General features: G+C 46.4%; 1 protein-coding gene across 3 annotated transcripts in view; it reads right to left on the bottom strand.

Moving 5' to 3' along the window:
- Nucleotides 1–18,845, bottom strand: part of ROR1 (receptor tyrosine kinase like orphan receptor 1) — a 412,097-nt gene extending 393,252 nt beyond the window's left edge. For all 3 annotated transcript variants that reach the window (XM_032629529.1, XM_032629549.1, XM_032629560.1), the window contains exon 1: nucleotides 17,723–18,845. In XM_032629529.1, the coding sequence (XP_032485420.1) occupies nucleotides 17,723–17,813 (91 nt within the window). In that variant the 5' untranslated portion in view covers nucleotides 17,814–18,845. The remainder of the gene's footprint in view (nucleotides 1–17,722) is intronic.
- Between the last annotated feature and the right edge of the window lie 2,050 nt (nucleotides 18,846–20,895).

Here is a 20,895-nt window from a genome sequence, read left to right as displayed (position 1 = left end):
TTCCATCAGTTGACAAACAAATGAACCTACTGACCCACCGCCATAGTTGTGGAAGCAAAGCATTCCTCACCAGAAATAAAAGTGAGTACCCAGGCTCACCAGCAATTATTCGATTTGAGGTAATTTCCTTCTCCTCAGTTTTCCCATTCTACAGCCCCAAATAATAACACGCATCTCTCCAAATCCCCCGGGATTTACCCATTCATCCCACAGGACTCTCTAACAAAGGCACAGAATAATTTTTAAAGGTACAGTTATTTAGGGTCATTTACTTAAAAGTTATTGAGCACCTACTATCGACACAATGCAAAATTAGAGAAAACTGCCATAAAAGTCTAGGTTTGGGGATGACAAGAAGCCTGGGATTATGGAAGACAGTGGACTGGAAGTTCTAGGACCTCAACTGATTTCTTTAGGAATGTGAGAAGCCTCGCCACCAACTTCACCTCATAGTTCCTTAATCTTTCAGCAAAATGCTTGCCAGTTCTATTGGATACTGAAATTGATTCACCATCAAAGACATCAGAAAATGAAATTTCGGAGAGGGAACAGAGGAAATTATATAAGTTGCAAGCTTCTATTTCTCTCTCATTCACTCTCTTTTCAAGAGGTTAGGAAGGAGAATTGGTATACTCGTGTAGTAGTAGTAGTAGTAATAATAATAATGGAACATTTTCATAGTGTTATGCATGGTGATATGCAGTTCACAATATCATTTCACCATATACAATATATGTAACAATATACATATTTCTCAATATACATAGCAATCATCTGAGATTTTATCAGCCCATTTTACAAATCAGGAAACTGAGGCCCAGAGAGGTTAAGCACCTTGCCCAAAATTGCACAGCAGATGAGTGGCAGGCCAGGCCCAAATTCAGACTTTTTTTCTCTCCAAACCATGCAGTCTTTCCTCTGTGCAGGGCTGCCTCATACACCCTCATATAAATGAGAGCTACTTCTTCTTCCCCAGTTATCTGAATGCTTGACTTGTTGCTGAGGATGCCTTAGTTTCCTCATCTAAGAAATGGTTATAATAATAGGGCGTACCTAACGGGGTCATTGTTAAGTGATGCTTGAATATTGCCTGGCACACAAATGTTACTAGTGGTAACAGAAGCAATTGCTGTTGGATTGTTCATTGAGAACACACTCCCACTCCAAGGCTTTTGTACACACTAGTCCCCTCCTGGATGTCATCCCTCCCCCACCAAACACACACACACAGCCACAGTGCTCATTCCTTCACCTCCTGCAGGTCTCTGCTCAAGAGACACTTTATTATAGAGCCTTCCCTACCACCCTATACAACAGGGCCCACCCCACCCCATCACTCACCCCATCACAAGTTCTTTTACTCTGTTTCATTTTTCTTAGCACTTTCTCTCACCTGATAAAGCATTTACTTCTTTATTTTCAGACTCCCTCCTGAATAGGGTCTTTGTTTTACTCACTGCTTCACCCCTGGCATCTAAAACAACGCCAGCCACATAAATATTTGTTGAGTGAATAAAGGAAGCCTGGATCCATTCACCAAGGAATGGAGACAAATTCTTGCTTGTTATCTGACCCTTCAATCTCAGATAAGACTTTAAAGTTTACAATATATTTTTACTTTCTTCATCTCCTTTAGTCTTCCATAATCTTCAGGGATGGAGTTATAATCCCCACTGCAGAGATGAAGAAACTGAGACCCCAGACCTCAGAGCAGAGCAACTTTCCGGAGAGGCAGAGGCCTGGGCTGGCTCCTGAGCCCTATCTCCATCCAGCACTTAAATGTGGTGGGTCTCAGCCTCCCTCTGAGCTGTTCTGGCCATGATGGAGCAACTGAGGTTCCCAAGAAGGGCTGGCTTACAGAGAGGGGCCCGGGAAATGGCTTTTATCACCTAGTCAAGCACCAGATATCACAGAAGGTAGACTTTTGTAAACACATTTGTTAAAATAAACCCATCTATTATTATCGATAATATAAAAAATGCACTATGGGTTATTGTTTTAGGGCCTCCCAGATACATGTTTTCCAGGAGAGCACCGCCCCCCCGAGACACCTTTCCTGACTCCCCCCTCTGCCAATCCAACCCAGCGCCTTGCTTAGCTGCTCCATCTTCCACACTTCCAGGACCTGTGCCCCTGCCTTACTTCACAGCCATCAGCTTTCAAGGCCAGCCACAAGACAAGCTCCCAGGAGAAATGCCTGGAGCCCCAGGCCCCGACGCAGTTCCTGACTCCCAGCAGACCTCCGTGTACATGCGGACCAACTACCCCCATGAAAGCCACCCAGCAGGGCAAGAAATAAAACAGCCCAGGCCTTTCTCCTCCTTCACTACTGCCTCCCGCCCCAAGAAACCCAACTGAAGTTTTTTGTTAAGCTCTCTTTTCTCTCTCCTGCTTGAAGGAAAGGAGGCCTGGCCTGAAGCAGATGGTTCTAGGGATTTAAGAAGAGGTGCTGTGGGAAATGCAAAGACAGGCAGGCCTTTCTGGCCATATTTGCATCCAAATTGCTTGCGAGTTCAAAATTTAGAGAAATTTTTCCCCTCTGCTTACTAAGAGAAAGAAGAGAAAGTAAGAGCTCCCCAGGGGATATTTCCCTAGGAATGAGAACTTTCAAATTTCCTGGAGAAAGAAAGGGGAGGGGAGAGCAGAAGGTCAAGAAAGGGGACCAGGGGAGGGAGAAGAAGGATGCTTAGTCAGGGAAGAATCACTGGCCGCCCCCATCCTCAGGCGGCCCTCATAGCCCTGACCTGCCTGTGGCCTCAGGCACTGTGCCCTCTCCCCTGTGGCAGGATGCCAGTATTTCCCACATCTTCTCTCAGAGTATACATGAAAGAAGAGAAAGAGGAGGACCTTAAGGGAGAATTTTAATTTGTTGCCAATTAAGGACAGAGTGACCCTAATTTATGGCAGCGGAACCCAGAGTTATCACAGATCTTCCATCTTGGGAAAACAGCTCAGCTCTCGGCTGCCCACTTCTCCCCTGCAAAATAGAGCCCACAGCAGGTTTGATTGAGTCCAGACTGGCTTTTTATGGGGTTAGATTCCTCATCTTTTGGAAGAGATTGCCTTGAGATTTTCAGCTGTTCAAAGATGCCTTTTCAAATTGCTAGACAGTAATAGCAAAACCAATTGGAATGTTCCCAGTCTCTAGGAAGTAAGGACAAAGCTTAGTAAAAGTAAGTAGAGTTGATTCAGTTGGCCCCTAGGCACTGTGCTGGCTGTGATGCAGACTCAAACCCTACCCTATGGAGCGTCTGATCCGGTGATAGAGGAGATATCACAAAAATAATAACTGCACAAATAAATACCTAATTAAAACTCGTAATGATGAATATTTTTAAATACGGGGTGCTATGAAAGCAAGTAGGGTGGGAGCCCAATCTAGTCTGGTCAGTCAGGGAAGTGACGTTTAAGCCAGGGCCGAAGGACTGATGGGCTGGGGAAGGATGTTTCTGTGGGAGGGGACAGCCCATAGAGAAGCCACTGTGTTGCAAAGGGGTCCCATGACACCCGAGAGGGAGCGGCAGACAGACTGGGAAGGCCCGACTGAAAGCCCTGTCAGAGGCTCCTTGATAATATGTTTGGGGATACCCTCACCCTTTCCCTCCCCCCACTTAATTTCTTTAAGACAAAGTCTTTAGGTCTTCATTTCCTATTGCACCAACCGCTGTGAACTTCCTCCTGGATACTATACCTCTCTTCCTCTTTGCCATGGACAAATTTTCATTTTGACCTTTTGCATTTTCAGAACAGCTCAAACGTAATCAGTATGTCTTGGGCAGTGCCCAACCCTAGCAGTGAGAAGCGTTCAGGTGTCCCCGCTTGCTGACTTGGACCACTGAGGACACTGCATATTGGAGAAAAGCAAATTAATATTGGCTCTCCATGTCAAGCTCCACCTCCTTCAGAAACCCTCCCAGTAATTCCGAACAATGCACACCTCTCTCCTCCTTGATCTACAAAACTTACCGTGTGCACCTTCCTCATGGCACTTAATTACATTGATTTTAGCATTCCCTCAACCCATATTTGGTGATTTCCTATCAAGTAAAACATGCTCAACTAGACAGTTGTTAACTAACAAAGATCTGGTCCCTGCTCGTGAAGAAGTGGGTAGAATGGAAAGTGGTTGGTTCTATGACACTGGGGAAGTTGCATAATATCTCTGAGCCTCAGTTTCTCTTGGGAATAAAAGTGTGACCTGGGCTTCCCTGGTGGCGCAGTGGTTGAGAGTCCGCCTGCCGATGCAGGGGACACGGGTTCGTGCCCCGGTCCGGGAGGATCCCACATGCCACAGAGCGGCTGGGCCCGTGAGCCATGGCCGCTGAGCCTGCGCGTCCGGAGCCTGTGCTCCACAACGGGAGAGGCCACAGAAGTGAGAGGCCCGCGTACCGCAAAAAAAAAAAAAAAGTGTGACCTCCTCTTATAAATACACGTGTATTCAAAACACTATCAGAGGTTATCTCTGAGGGATAGGATTGTGGCGAATTTTGTTTTTGCATTACATTTCTGATTTTGTTTTTAGTGAACATATATTTTCTCATGAGAAAAAAAGCATTCAAACTGTTTTCCTTTAGGTTAAAAAAGACAAACCACTTCATTTTCTTGTGAGGATTAGCACGGTATGATGTGTTCACGGTCAGGACACAATAACCTCACCCATAGCAGAGTCTATGGGCTCTGAGCAGAAATTCTGGGAGAGACGGAGGAGAGATTGGACCCCTGCCACACCTCTCAGTAGCACCTGCTCTGAATATCAAAGTCATTCTCTCCTACAGGCCAGCTTTGTTCTGGGGTAGAGACATGGCTGAGGGCATCTCTCAGCTTCCCCACCCTAAAGGGGCTACCCCTAAATCCCAGGGTTGGACTATGATTAGCCCATCATAGTGAGGCTGGAGGGCAGGGGTTATGATTGGCAGTCTCCCCATAACAAGGCTGGAGTGTGGACAAAAGCAGCTTCTTTTCCCAGTTGACAAAGGGGCAGAAGGAGGAAGTAAGGGGAGAGAAGTTTAATTCAGGGCAATAATTTTGGAAAGACAAAATAATAGGATTCCACCGCAAAATACAGAATGCCTTGCTAGATTTGTTGCCTGTAGTAGATGCTCAATAAATGATGGTGATTATTATTACACCACTAACATTGAGGTTTGGGCTAAATCAGCATAAATGAGTGTGACTTAGGAGGCTTATGTGGGAATGCTGGCTGAATGTGAGGGTACCGGGGAAAGAAGGGCAGAAGGGTGGACTCCTGAAGGTGGGAGCACTGGGGGTTGAAGAACAAGATTTCAGGGAGGGGCTTCCCTGAGGCGCAGTGGTTGAGAGTCCGCCTGCAGATGCAGGGGACACGGGTTCATGCCCCGGTCCGGGAAGATCCCACATGCCGCAGAGTGGCTAGGCCCGTGAGCCATGGCTGCTGAGCCTGCGCATCCGGAGCCTGTGCTCCACAACGGGAGAGGCCACAACAGCGAGAGGCCCGCGTACGCCAAAAAAAAAAAAAGATTTCAGGGAGGAGAGATGGACAGGAAAGAGCTTGAGCCAGATGTGTGGAGGCGGGGAGGGAGGGTGCTAAGTACACAGATTCTAGAGGCTGCATGATAGAGAAAGGGGCCTAAACAAAGGCCAGAACAGTGAGTTTGATTCAATGAGTTATTCTCATGCCATACGGGGATATCAATCTTGTCTCCCTGACAAAAACAGTAAACTTCCTATAGAAGAGAATCTAGCCATGTATTTCTCCTGCATCCACTTTAGTTGCTAAACAAATATTTAACCAAGTGGAATCGCCAGTGACTTCCTGGGAGTTTACACAGGACATGTCACTCGGCGGGTAAGGAGCTGTGCCTCCTGGGTCCCTTCTTTCCTTCTCTCCTCTACATCAACACTCAGCAGACAGAGCCACTGGCCTGTTGATTTGATTCCGTGAGTCTGAGGGAAGCCACCTTCACCAGCATCCTGGACTGGTCGAGAAACTTTCTAAACCTGAGCCCTGAGGTTGAGAGGTAGGAGGGTTATTTATAAAACGTTTTGACTAACGTATATATAGTTTTAATCCCAACACATCCATAAAATCTGACAATTACTCCTTTAAGAAAAAATCAAGTTGCAGCCAGTGTAAGGGAGCAATGCATTACTTTCATCTTGGGGAGGGAAACCAATCAGTGCTGGAAGTGCTGGACTCTCTCTACCCCTTGACTTAACTACTCCTTGCAAGGCACAGTCGGATACGGTGACTTGCTGACAGCTGGTAGAACAAACTGGGCATGCTCAGCTCAGATCCTCCCTTGCTCACTGGGTAGGAGAGATGCCCTTTACCAGGTGGCCCCTGGGAGGCCCCCATTGCAGGTTCTGACCATCTGAAGACTACCTGGCCACAAGCAAAGCACTTGATTCCTTGGCTTAGGGACACCAGATGTGAGTGGGCAGAGCGTGCTGTGAGCAGCATAGAGAAAGAGAAGGTAACTCACCAGTAGATTAAGAACATCGTCAAAAATTGTTACTGCTTGTTGTCAGCAGTCAACACAGCTAATCTCAAATAGGCAATATTTTGCGACTGAAAGTTCCTAGATGACACACGGCAATTCTCTGAAGGAAGGAGGTAAATAGCCACCATGGAACTAAGCATTACTTTCTTCAACACTTTTTTTTTTTTTTTTTTTTTTGCGGTACGCAGGCCTCTCACTGTTGTGGACTCTCCCGTTGCGGAGCACAGGCTCCGGATACGCAGGCTCAGCGGCCATGGCTCACGGGCCCAGCCGGTCCGCGGCATGTGGGATCCTCCCCGACCGGGGCACGAACCCGTGTCCCCTGCATCAGCAGGCAGACTCTCAACCACTGTGCCACCAGGGAAGCCCTAAGCACTACTTTCTTAAGGCACGCCTTTCAGGGGAGCCCATATGGAGAAGCATCACACTGAACATTCAGGTAGGGAAAAGAAAAACAACAAATCCTCTGCAGGAAATGTGAAAATTATGTAAAAACTATGACATACCAGATCGGAGTGAAATCCAAGAGGTGAGGATATAATCTCTCTCTTGGAGAAAAAGTGAAATGAGTTGCTGTGATGGATGCCTAACGCCATCAGGAAATGGTGTCAATTTTCCTGGAAGAACACATAGGAGCCTTCCAGGAAATCTAGGATTTCAGGCAGCAGGATCTCTTCTTACCTCAGGATGTTCAATCTTCACGAAGCTTAAGAAAGGTCCCCATCCTGAAGAAATATTAATATAATTATAACCTAAAAGTTCTAGGTGCTAGGAAGGTCTGCCCCAGGGATGATTATATTATAAAAGAAAGGTTCTGAGGTTTAGAAGTTTTGCTCCGTCATGTCCTGGGAAAATCTCAAAGGAGGCAGTGCACTCTTGCATTTAATTCACAGGAGTAGCTGCAGGCACATACTGAACACCACCCAGGCACTGTACATGCACTTCCCATGGTCCTCCCCACCCCATGCAGGTGGGCACCGTTATGCTTCCTGTTTTACAGGTGAGGAAGGTGAGTCTCAGGGAGGTCAAGTCATTTGCTGACCTGGCCAGAAATGGTGAGCCCAGTTTCACAGCAAGAACTTCTGATGCCAAAGCCCTTCTATTACTGGCTCCACTGCATGCTGTAATCACCAAACACTTAGGAAACTCCTTGTTTTTAAGTAACTTCTCTCAGTCTGTTTGCAAGTGAACTTTCTTAGGTTACAGGAACCCTAGCTCCAGGTTCCACCCACAAATGCCTCATAACTATTTCCAAAAACCATAGCCGATTTGAGGAGAATCAGGCAAATTCATTTACTGGTAAAACTGCAGTGACAAGATGTAGAGTCACGAATTCCAGTTTCTTAATTTTTTTTTGGCCACGCAGCTTGCAGGTTCCCTGCCCAGGGATCGAACTCGCACTCTTGGTAGTGAAAGCGCAGAGTCCTAACCACTGGACCATCAGGGAATTCCCCCAGTTACTTAGAGCAGAAAGCACTAAAGGCCTGAAGTCAAAGAGGCTGGGGGCTTCCCTGGTGGCACAGTGGCTGAGAGTCTGCCTACCGATGCAGGGGACATGGGTTCGTGCCCCGGTCCGCGATGATCCCACATGCCGCGAAGCGGCTGGGCCCGTGAGCCACGGCCGCTGGGCCTGCGTGTCAGGAGCCTGTGCTCTGCAACGGGAGAGGCCACAACAGTGAGAGGCCCGTGTACCGCAAGAGAGAAAAAAAAAAAAAAGAGGCTGGGTTACAGGCAGGCTCCACCAGCTGTAGTGACTTTAGGTGAACTGCCAACCTCACAGGCCTAATTTTAAAAGGGAGAGAGAAAGAAAGAAATTCTATTTCATTGGAATATTTGAAAAATTAATGGTAATATACATGAAGTAATTTTGTAAGCTGCAAAGCCCTGTACAAATGGAGGCTTCAATTATAATTATTTTGACTCAGCTATTACAGAGAATCTGAATCATCAGGTAGCATTTTTTTTTTTTTTGCGGTATGCGGGCCTCTCACTGTTGTGGCCTCTCCCGTTGCGGACCCGACACGCAGGCCCAGCGGCCATGGCTCACGGGCCCAGCCACTCCACAGCATGTGGGATCTTCCTGGACCGGGGCACAAACCCGTGTCCCCTGCATCAGCAGGCTGACTGTCAACCACTGCGCCACCAGGGAAGCCCGCATTTTTTTTTTTTTAATGAGATGTAAAATAGCCTAATGATCAAGGACAAAGCCCCGGACTCGGGACAACTAGGTTCAAATCCTGGCTCTCCCACTTAACTTGCTGTTTGATACTGATCAAGTTACCTACCTTCTCTGTACCTCAATTTTCTTATCTGGAAAATGGAGCTAATAATTAGTGCCTACCTCATAGGGTTTCCCCGAAGACAATTCAAGTTAAAATAGTTAAAGAACTTAAAATATTTCTTGGCACACAGGATTCTTGACGTGTATTACTCAACTATTATGATGTTCATCACGCAGGCAAAAGGTGGACTGAGATTTAGTAACCTTCACTACAAAACAAAACTGCTGCAGCAGAGGGAATAAGATACACGATGCCTTTGACAAGCAGCCCTGAAATGTACTGGATTTTTAATTCTCTGGGATGCTCTTTTGGAGAGAAAAATAAGTTATCAGGCTTCCAGTAAAACCCTGCTTCTTCCTCCCATCCCCTGCTCCTTTCATACGCAAAAAAACCATGAAGGCACCACTCAAAGCCCTCTTTCCTAGGCATTCTGCATCTGTAATTGCCAACTCTGTGCTCTCTGGCTGCAAAGTTATTTCACAAGTGTCTATTTTATTGCCCCTAAAAGGTAAACTCTACAAGGGCTAGTCATAGTTCTTCTAAAATCCCCACAGTGCTGAGCACAGCGCTACAGACACCGTTTGTGTGCCATAAATAATTGGGGAAGGGGTTGAATTCACTGGAAGGAGCTCAGACTCCCTGCAAAGTGGTCAGATGCAAGCTAGGTCTGAGCCTCTACTCCTCCTCCCAAGCCCACGGCAGATGCTGCTATCAGATCACAGCCTTCCCTCCCAGAGACCCTGGAAGAAACCTCAGAATCCTTTTCAACGCTGCACCACAGGCAGCCAATACAAATTGACTGGAAAGATGAACCCCTTTTGCCATTTCTGCTTCCTAGGCACTCGTTAACTGAGTCTCTATAGCACTGGGACTTTACCACTATTATCGTAACTACCACACTCTGCTGTGCAGAGCTGTTGACTTGTACGCCTTCAGTAAAACAGTGACTTTCAAACTTTTGATCATGAGAGCTCAATAATAACCCAAATCAGCACTTACCAAACTGAAGCTAAAGTTTCCCAAAATACTCACCAGATTAATGTAATGCTCTCTGATATTTCCTACTATATTCTATCTAAAAATAGTGATTCAGACCCACAAAATTCATCTCATGGTGCACTATGGTTTACAACTATATGATAGATAGATAGATATAAAATGTTAGTTATATAAATAATGTTAAGATAACACTAGCAGCTGTAACTGATAAGCCCTGAAATAGCCTTCACTTCAACAGAAGTTCATTTCTTACTCACATAAAACCTAAACAAGCGTGGACTGGCAGGCGGCTTCCCCCGGGCAGTCATTAGGGTGGGTTCCAAGCTGTTTCCATTTTGTGGTGTCTTCAACACATGACTTCTAGAGTTCCCACATACAGGATCATAGCAATCCTGCCTGGGAAGTTTTTTTATGGATCAGGTGTACAGGTGACACTCATTGCTTTCAACCTCATTTACTCCTGGGCACAAAGCACATTAGTCACATGGCCTCCATTTAACTGCAAGGGACCTGGGAAATGTAGTCTAGCCATGTGCCCAGGAAGAGATGAAACAGATCTGATGATCAGCTAGCAATCTCTGCCACAGACCTGCCATTTGAAAAACCCTCCAAGGAAAGGACCTAGCCTTATTCACCTTTATGTCTCTAGTGACTAGGAAAATATTTGGCTCAAAGTAAGTGCATAGAAAAATGTATGATCAGAGAATGAATGGGGAACATGGCAGGTCCTGGCTAGAGTTCCAGAAGTGTTATGGTTTATGATTAGGCTCCGTGAGTCTCTCCAAACTCACGCCTGTGCAAATCCACCCCCCACACACACATCCTGCCCAAAGCAGAGCTGAATCCAAGAATCTGGATTAGGGCAGGTAGGGAAGATACCAGAGAAACTGTGTTCCCTTCTGTTTGGGGGCTGCATAGCCACTTACTCTTCCCACAAACCACACGCCTGTTGAAAAGGAGCACATCAGAACAATTAAGAGCACACAGGCTTTCGAGGAAGATTAATCCTGACCAGGCCTCTCTCTGGCTACAGAACTACAGCTGAGCACCCAGGATGCTGAGCATCTTCCATACATTATCTCATTGCATCCTCACAATAAGCCACTGAAGGGCACGGATTTCTCCCTCTGACCCTCCAATTCCCTGAGTGAGAATTAATGTCTTCTACCCCTGTGTTCCCAAAGTCCTTTTTTCACAACCCTTTCCTATAATTCACTTATGGGAGAGCCAGTTGGCATGTGGAGGTACGTATCTGTTCATCTTGCCTCTCCAATTACACTTCAAGGACAGTGGAAATAGCATACACTTGAGAGTCCAAATACCTAGGTTCAAATGCCAAACCCAACTTAATAGTTTTGTGAGGTTGGCTAAGACGCTTACCTCAATACTTGAGCCTCGATTTCCTTATCCGACAAATGGGGTCAGAAGTCCAACCTCAAGGGGATGTTGGGACATATAAACCTAATACCTATAAAGACTATGCCTGGCACATAGTAGGTTCTTTAAAAAGTAAGAATGTCCCTCCTCCATCTCTCCTTGAGGGCAGTGATAATGTTTTACTCCTAGGCACAAACACCATATCTTGCATATAATAAATATAAAACAAATGTAAGTTGAAATGCATTAAATGACAAGCTTTACTGTTGAAAAATAAAAATAAAACCACAAGCCCGGTCTTGGTCTTTAGACCGCATTCGTTTTTATCTCCCCTCCCCCTTCCCACACACTTCTTTACTCTTCTCTCTTTGGGTAACGTGAACTTTTTTTTTTTGTACTCAGAAATTTTAAATGGCTAACAGAGCACCTCAGGATTCTTTCCTCCGGCCATTATCCTTCTCTTTCAAGTTGTGCTCAGCAAGATTATTTGGATATTGGAGCTAAAAACGGTCAGATTACAAGTGGAGGTCCCTGAAATGTAACATTCCCCATTGCAGGATTCTGGAATTACACCAAGCACCAGGGAGGGGTTGCTCTTCCCCAAAGAGCTCACTGTTCTGAAAAAAGCCTTTGTTTTAAGGCTTTGCAAAACTGCCCTGTGGAATCTTCTCCAGTCCAGGTCCCCAGCACTAGCCTGGGACTGCTCACATCTAGAGTATCTATATGCTCCCTGTAAAAAAGAACACTCAAGAGTCCTACCATCTTGAAAAAATTGCTGCTCTCTGAGTCTTGGTTTGTATCTCACAGAACAATGCTCATTGTTTTGGAACCACTTGTTCTGATTTCTCCAGCAAACCCTGCTGATGATAGCAGCTACTAGGTCTGTGGTGCTGTGTTAGGTGCTTTATGACAATTATCTCCTCTAATTCTTACAAAAACCCTGTGAGTCAGATATTACTGTTATCCCCATTTTGCAGAGAAGGAAACTGAGGCTCTGAAGGTCAAAGAACTTTGCCTAAGATCACACAGCCAGCAAGCAGCAAAGCCCCATTTCAAACTCTAGTCTATCAGGTTCAAATCCCATTCCATTTCTGTTACTCCATACTGCCTCTTTAAAAGGCTATAAAGGAAGGTTCTTTCTGTACAGAAATACTTCAGAAAATAAACAGTTTGGACTGGTTGATCTTTAGGTCCTTTCCCCCTCTTAAAAAAAAAAAAAAAATCTATGGTTCTATGAGAGAAGGAAAAAAAAAGGAAATGTAAGCAGGCCAAACATTATGAGGGTTGGCTTATCAGTATTTCATAACAGCTTTTGGATCAAAACTCTACAGAACCTTATTTATGGACAGACAATGACTGTTATGCAGAACCTTTTTATACAACCTTTTCATCTGAGGATATTGTAGCCTTCTACTGCCTTTCTATTAGTGAGAGATGGGGTGTGAAATTTGCTGGCCCTGCCAACATTATCCCATTAAATTATCTGCCCTCTTTCAATGTAATTCACTCAGGGGCAACAGTTTGAGACTCAGGCCCTGTGGCTGTTCATGCCTGGGCGTCCTGAGGGGGGAGGTGTGAAGGAAAAAGTTCAGGTGGTGGTAGCATCCCAATGACATAACATCAATCCACGTTTCACTGCCTTACCAAAATAAAGTGGATGCCACAATTAACCCATTCCTAAACAAACTGAAAACCCCAACCGAGCTTACTGCAACAAAGAGAGAGCCTTTTTACTGCTGTTTATTTTTATTTTGTATTCGTTAGCTTTTTAGATATTCCTGGCATGCAAGTCAGGCTCCGTGTAACAAGCAGCTGCATTTAGTTAAGGATCTCGAAGAGTTCCCCCAACCCAAAGCCCCCACCCCATCATCCCCCGCTTCAACTCCAGAGAACCCTCTCAGGATCATAGAAGACTATTCCTTTCTGTCTGTCTACAGAACAGACTCTCCTGACACACCTTGGGGACTAGGTCAGGCCAAGCTGAGGCTCTTCTGTTTGAGAAAGAGTCCTCGGAGACTTGAGTGTTTCCCAGATGGGGCTGGATTTGCGAGGGTCTGATCCACATCAGGAACTTGGAGTTGGCAAGCCAGCTCTCCCACTAGAGAACACTCTAATAAATCACCCCTTTTCAGCCTACACCCCAAGTTGTACACCAAGATGCAAATACAGAGGCACTTCATCAAAATACATCTCATCGCTGGTTGGAAGGAATTGCCAGGCACACTCCTCAAACCGCATCCAAGGCGCAGTTCATTACAACAATATAATTCCTCCTGATCAGAAGTGCAGACTATAGAGGCCATTCCGGTCTGTCTCTGAGTTACAGCAGGTCAACTCCAGCACATGCCTCAGGACGCTCAGGCAACTCCAGCACAGGAAGGAAAACTGAAATTGGCTGTCTCCAGTCATTTATTATAACCCCTAGATACGGCTAAGAGAACATCCCTTTGCTGCTCTTAGAAAACCTGGGGAAAAGGCACCTTTGGCTCCTACATAACATAAAAATAGTGTAAATTTTAAGACTTAAACCAGGAGAGACTGTCTAGGGCAGCAGTTAGATAAGAGCATGAACTCTTAGCCTCTGTAAGGCCAGCAACGCCACTTCCTAGCCATGTGACCTTGAGAAAGTAATTTAACCTCTCTGTGCCTAAATCAAAATGAGCTAATTATGCCACCTCCCTCATAGGGTTGTTGTGAGGATTCAGTGAGTTAATACTCGCAAAATGCTTAGAACAGTGACTGGCCTATTGTAAGGATTATGCAAGTGTCTGTTAAATAAATTGTGCAAACACCAGCATCTCAGAATGCTTGGGTTCAGGGAAATACATTCCTGGTAGAGGTCAAAGGATTTGACACCATTCTTCAGCTTTTCTCAGGCCCAATAACAGCCGGCCTGGTGGGAGAGAAAGCAGAAAGTGAGGAGAGATAGAGGCCCCATGGATTGTGCAGATCTGGGCTAAGGCCCAGGACCCCACCACCACCACCAACCCTCAACCTTTTGCAACCTACCCAGGAAGGCAACTCATTGCCCCAAGCACCAAACACTCCAAATCAATGGTTCCTATTTTGGGGGGATTGCAGTTTCCTTAAAAAATCAGATTACATCTAGGAACATACAACCACAACAATGCATATTAAATTTTGTGTATTATTTCTGGGGGGTTTCCTAGCCTTAATTTCAGGTACCCCAAGTTAAGACCCTCTAGGCTGGGTGCTCTTCTCCAGTACTTGCCATACATGGTTTCATTGAGATCTCATAACACTCAGGTAAGGCTGAGAAAAACTAATCACCATACCCAGTATGTGGCAGAGAAAAGATTCAAACCCATGTCTGTTAACTCCAACACCTGTGCTCATAACCATTAAGCTCTACTGTTCAGTTCTACTATACTCCCTTCATACTAGAAGATGAGACAAGAAAAGGAAAAATCCTTGAAAATACGCCATGTTGAGTTTTTAACTAGGAAAAGCAAATAACACAACAATTTTACATACAACCAAAAAAGTTATTCTCCATTCATTCAACAAAAATCTATGGCCCACTTACTATGTACATGTATAAACATATGCCATTTATATAGATATATATGTACATAATATAGTCTACAGAGCATTCCTTTCTCCATAGGATGCTGGGTACAATTTTCAAAAATACTTGAAATGGGGTATGTGGTACCACCAAACCATGGCCAAGTTGAACACTAATGAATGCAAGTAACACACCATTTAGAAACTTTCAAGTCTCATTTGAGGCCTATGCTCACCATGTCGGAGATGAAGAGAGGAAAATACAGACCAAGGTTAAGTTTGTAAAAGGACTCCTAACTAAATACCAGAAAGATAATCCCAGGTATCAGAATAGCAATACAGCCATCAGGTATACTGAATCAATATTAAAAATTAAATATTCCCAACACACTGCCAGAGGCAGTTGGACCACACCCCTTGTTAATTAGGCCTCTGTGTGGCTCCCCCAGGTAGGATTTTCAGGTGTCTCTAATAAAGATGCAGCTGGATGACTTGGTCTCCAGTGTTTTCACCAGGAAAGCTAACAGTCCTGTTGCCCTCAAGAGATTCTGATTCTAGAAACCAACAGGACAGGCACCTATTAAAACATCATTGGAAAGTTTACAAAATGACAGCAAACAGTAGCAGGCCAGCCCCCCTCTGACTCCTAGCAGCCAAACCACAGAATCTACAGGATTCTGAGAGGCCTAGGTGGGTTCTAAAGGCCCTGAGCTCTGGGTACAGTTATCACGGCTTCAGCTTCTTAGAGAGGTGTAGCTCAGGTTGGTAAAAGGAAGATGGGGAGAAAACAATGAACAGACCAGAAAAAGCAAATGTAAAGGTTTGCTCCTCCTGGCTAACAAAATAGAGAAATGATGGGAGAAATGCTGAGCACTTTTAAAATAAATCAATAAATGAAACATATCTCCCCTTAGGCTGACTTCCTGAGCCTCTGGCTGAGTTACCTTAAGAATCTTGGATCAGACAAGGTAAATCTGAGTTCCACTAGAAGACTTCTCCCCAGAGAAAATATCAAGCATTCACAGAAATAGAAAGGGATTTATTAGACAATAAATAAGACAGTAATAACTGATTTTAGCTCAATATTGAAGAGCTCAGGATAGGCAATACTCTTTCTTTAAAAAAAAAATTTCATGGGAGAAAAACAATTTTAATTCATACACATAGAGGTCCCACAGAAATGGGACCTAAGAAGTGGTCAAAGCTGGCAGCTTTTATACTTTTTAGACAAAGAAACAATAAATTTGTGAGGAATTTTTTTAAGTTTTTTTAAGCCTGTAGACAATTAAACAAGACAGAATTTGGGTGACTGCCGATAACAAAATTGTCTTACACTCAGCAAAATCATTGCCTGTACATTTATTTAAAGGCAGTTAACCAAGGAAAGGTGGACTGTACCCTCCCTCCCCCCTTCCCCCCCTTCCCCATGATCTAAAAGCAACCACCTTTGAAAGCTTATGTAGAAGTAGAGTGAACAGAGGATATAACCAAAAATCAAGGCCCCACGCTAGGAGCCTTCCTTGCCTTAGCTAGAATCACCCTGGTTATCTCCACCTCAATTCACGGGGCAACCTGACATCAGAAGGATGTTTACAATGTTTTAGGCAGCATGGCCCCTTCTTTACTTTTCACCCAGGTGTGTGGCATGGAACCAGATGTTTGGCATCAACGAAGCAAACATCCATGTGACCAAGCTGTTTACATTTCATTAGGATTTTTCATCAAGAAGGTGCACTCCCTGCTGACGTACATCTTAATTACAATTAGGAGCTGTATTTACCCCGAGGAGCCTCCAGATTAGCCCAACCACACTATAGGATCAATTTCAGAATCATCCTCGGAAAATGTGGTTCCCACTTCCCCAAAGTCATCTCTAAGAAATCAAAATTCACCCACAACTTCCTTCCAGAGTGTGTTTTCTACCACGAAAAATATTAGCTAGATTTTAGTCTAAACTAATTCTGCATAGTCCATGTAGCCAATAGATCTTTTCCCCTCAACTGCTAAATAGCCTAGAGCCTTTTTTCCCTAAAGCCAGCGTTAACTTAAAAATGAAAGATGCATGATAAAAGAGCATGGGTTGGGGCTGTGAGTGGGGGAGGGAAGAATCCAGGGGCTCCAGCACCCCCTCAAGGGATGCATGTTAAAAGTGAGGCCCAAGACCCTGGAGACTTTAATCAACTTTCCCCCTCCAACCTCCAAAGAATGAATCGGCTGTCTCCACAGGCGCAGCCGGGCTCTTCCCTCTCATTGTGTACCGGCTTAGACGCAGCAAGGATCCCAGCTTCCCGCAGCGAGCTAAGACGCTCTGGCTTTCGGTGAAGTCTTTCTCTAACTGTTGCGATTGTCTTTGGAGATTACCAAAATCAAGTATGCATTAGCTGTCTTTTCCCCCCTTGTTTGTAACACACACACACACGCACACACACACGCACTCTGGAGCAGCAGGCCTCCTGTGACAGCACATTTTGCACAAAGTGGCGGCGGCGGCAGCGCACACGTTGTGGCCTCCATCGTGACCCTCCAGAAGGCCGGCGAGCCGGGGACGGTGGGAGATGCGAGGCCGCCCGAGCCCCAGGAGGACAGGGCTTTTGTTTGGGTCGGTCTGCGGACAGCCTGGGCTCTCGCAGGCACCCCTGAAAATACAAACTCCCTTCTGGACCACGCTCTCCAAGGCGTCTGCGATTTGGGAGCAGGATGGACTTGCCTGAACACCGGTTGGAGTGCGTTAGGGGTCCGGCGAGAGATGGGGGGGGACGAAAAGCATCCCATCGCCCCACGACCCCCAACCCCTCCACGCTTCCTGTCAGCGCTGACAACTGCGGCTGGGCGCCGAGGAAGAAGTCCCCGGGCGCACCCCCGGCCCACAGCGGGGCTCCCGAGTGAATCCCCTCGCCTGCCTCACCGGCGCCTGGAGTCGCGCTGGCAAGACCCCCGACGGGGCGCCGGCCGCCCCCCGAGGCGGGCGCGACGCTTCCTGTCTGCCAGCGCCGGGCGGGCCGGCGAGAGGGTGGCCGGGGCCGGGCGGGCCCGCGAGCCGGCCGATGCTCCTCTTACCTTGGGCAGCGGCCCCACGCGCCGCCAGCAGCAGCGCGGCCAGAAGCGCCAGGAGCAGCGGGCGCGCCCCGCGGCGGCGCGGCCGGTGCATTCCTCCTCTCGCGGCGGCGGCGGCGGCGGCGGCTCCCAGGCCGCGCGCAGAACATCCACGGGCTCTGCCCGGGGTCCCGGCCACCTCGTCCCGGCCGCTCTCCCCACAGGATGCCGGGGGCGTCTGAGAAGTTCTTTGTTCCCTCTAACCTGCTCCTTCGCCTCCGCCCGGCCGCTCAGGACCCCGTAAACGCGGTCCCTCCCCAGCCCTCTGGCTGCAGCCTCGCCGCGTCAGGACGGTCAGTTCAGTCCCGGGCTGTCGGGGTCGCACTCGCGGACTGAGAGTCTCGCCGGCTCGGGCTCTGAGAAGAGCGCGCCCTGCGTCCGGCGGCTGCCGTCCCGGGGCTCCCTCCGTGGCGGCCGCGGCGGCTCCTCCTGCTCTGCGCGCTCGCTCTCTTGCTCTCAACCTCCCTCAACTTGTCACTTTCCACCAACTCTCCAGCCCAGCGGCCGGGCCCCGACCAATGGCAGAGGCGAGCCCAGGCCGGCGACCCAGCGCCCTCTGCTGCTGCCTCTCAACACCCGCACCCTGCCAGACGTCCCAAAAGTCCTGCCCCACGACAGCTCAAACCTGTGGCGGGACTTGAGCCCAGCGGGCCCTTGGGGCCATTTGACAGAAAGGGAAACCGAGACTCAGGGACACTTGTCGGGCTTCGCAAACCGGTTCGTGGCTGAATGACTTAGGAGACCTAGATTCTAGCGGCCTCAGCTCTACCACTGTTAGCTGTGTGACCCCGGGTAATAGAACGTTTAGTGATACCATGCAATTTCCCTTCTGAGTTTCTCTTTGACCCAAGTGATTTCTGTGTTCCCATTTTGTCTTCAATTTCTAGTTTCACTGCATCGAAATCAATGTCATCTGTACTGTTTCTTTATGGAGATGTATTGAGGATTTCTCTGTGGTCAGTTTTTGTCAATGTCCCCTTGGTCTCTTGAAAGGTGTTTTTCTGTCTTCAGAATGTGGAGATAGGTGACTATCTCAATTTGACCTTTATATTATGTTTCTTAGGCCTTCTGTGTCTGCATATTTTTTCGTCCGGTTGCTCGGCCAAAGGGGTCATTAAAGTCTCCTACTAACAGTATGTTTTTGTCCATTTCTCCTGGTTAAGGGTTATGAATTTTGTGATACATAAATACTCATGACCTTGTAGAGAGGGCCTTTGATCATATGGAATGGTGAGCACCTGCTGGGTTCCAGGCCCTGCTTTAGGCTATGAGGATGCAAGAGCAAAAAGAGACACCAGTCAGCCTTGGCCTAGAGGAACACCGAGACACCCACAGTATAGATAATCGTTTCTTGAATACCTCCTGTTTGCCTAGTGCTTTGTGTGCATTTAGCTCCTGAATCTTCCATTGACAGTTTAAAAAAAAGTCATTACAAATTTTTACATCTCTTTGCACTTTTACATAGATTATCCTCATAATACAGTCTTAGAGATTGAAATGCAAAAAAGAGTAAGTGACTTGCCCACAGTCACACAGACAATGGATGGCCAAGCCAAGACTCAGTCTCTTTGCCATGATGGGCCTAAAAGTTCTTGGCCAGAGCCTAGCATATAACAAGCACTCGATGAGTGGCAGTGGTTATTATTGCTGCAGCAATAGCCTCTAAGTACCTAGCTTTAGGATTTTATAATGAGCAGTCACCTCATTGAAGGCAAGGACTTTGTAGCCCACATTCTGTCCCAGCAGGTCCTAGACTCTAGGCTCGTGGCCCTCTGCCTTCAGGCAGGTGAATGACTAACCCATGTGGGACAAACAGTCACTTATTCTTCTCAGGACTTCAGGGCAGGAGTGTCCCCAGCTGCCTTGATAGCTTTTCCCCTTTCTATCACTCTGACCTGAGGTCAAGGAATGATGGACAGAGAGGCCTTGGGTCAACCAGTTTATCGCCCAAATAGGTCTGTCCTCAAGTTTCTCTGCCTGAGACGCATTCAATCCTGTCTCAATTATCTCCTGTCACTTGCCTGAGGAACTTACTACACAAGGTTCTCTTGTTAGAAAACTGTCTTTGATGGTCGGCCTCAATCCACCATGGTCCAGAAATCAGAGGAATCTCAGGACACTGCACATTGCTGAACAGTCTTCCGTCGTCTACAGAACAACACTTAGTTGCCGGACAAGGAGCCTTTTCTGTTCTACCCACCCTGCCCCCAAACTCCAACCCATAACGGCTTGGCCCAGGTATCTTAGGTAACAGAAGGCGGCCAGTGCTGAGTATACAGAACTTAATGGCACTTTTATCAGTACTTAAACCTTCCAGGAACTTAATCACAGAATCATAGACGTGAGGAATGTGACAGCTGGAAAGGGCCCTGGAAATTACCCCCCTTAACATTTTATAGGGGAGAAACATGGGAGTCAGAGAGGTGAAACTTCCTGGCCCAAGGTCCCACAGCTGGTCAGAGCCAAAAGTGGAACCTGCATCAACAAGTCCAGACCCAGGTAAGCACTCCCTCAGTCATCCCAGATCCCTGGAAGTTTAGCTGTAACATACTAGTTCCCAAAGGATAGGCTAGAAAAAGGCTCTTCCTGTTTAAAAAAAAGACAAAGGAAATATTTATGCAAGTTCAGTAAATGCCAGTGCTTATGAGTACAGGCTGCCTGGGTGCATGCTCTAGCTTTTCTTGTCTCTGCTGAGTGAACGTGGACAAATATCTTAGTCCCTCTGTGCTTCAGGCTCTCGTCTTCAAAGTGATGATGATAATAATAGTACCTATTCCATACTGCTATGAATGTTAAATAAGTTAACTCACATAAAGTGCTTTTATGAGAATCTGGCACAGAGTAGGCACTTAAAAAATGTTATAGATATAATAACACTATTATTTTATTATTTACATACACGAGCTTACTTAGGCCATCAAAATTCCCATGAGGTCGGTGTCATCTTTATTTTTCACAGATGAAGAAATTAATCTAAAATAAGGTTAAGAAACTGGCCCCAAAGTTGCTTAACCTCTTTCATTAGTTAAAAGAAAATACAAATATATACTTCACAGAATGGGAAATTTTAATTAAATAAAAAATGTGACGTGCTTAGCACAGGGCCTGATACTGAGCTTCTGCTTAATAAATGTTTT

The sequence above is a fragment of the Phocoena sinus genome, chromosome 1 (genome assembly GCF_008692025.1).
Source record: "Phocoena sinus isolate mPhoSin1 chromosome 1, mPhoSin1.pri, whole genome shotgun sequence".
NCBI classification, from domain to species: Eukaryota; Metazoa; Chordata; class Mammalia; order Artiodactyla; family Phocoenidae; genus Phocoena; species Phocoena sinus.
This window is presented reverse-complemented; position numbering and strand designations above follow the sequence as displayed.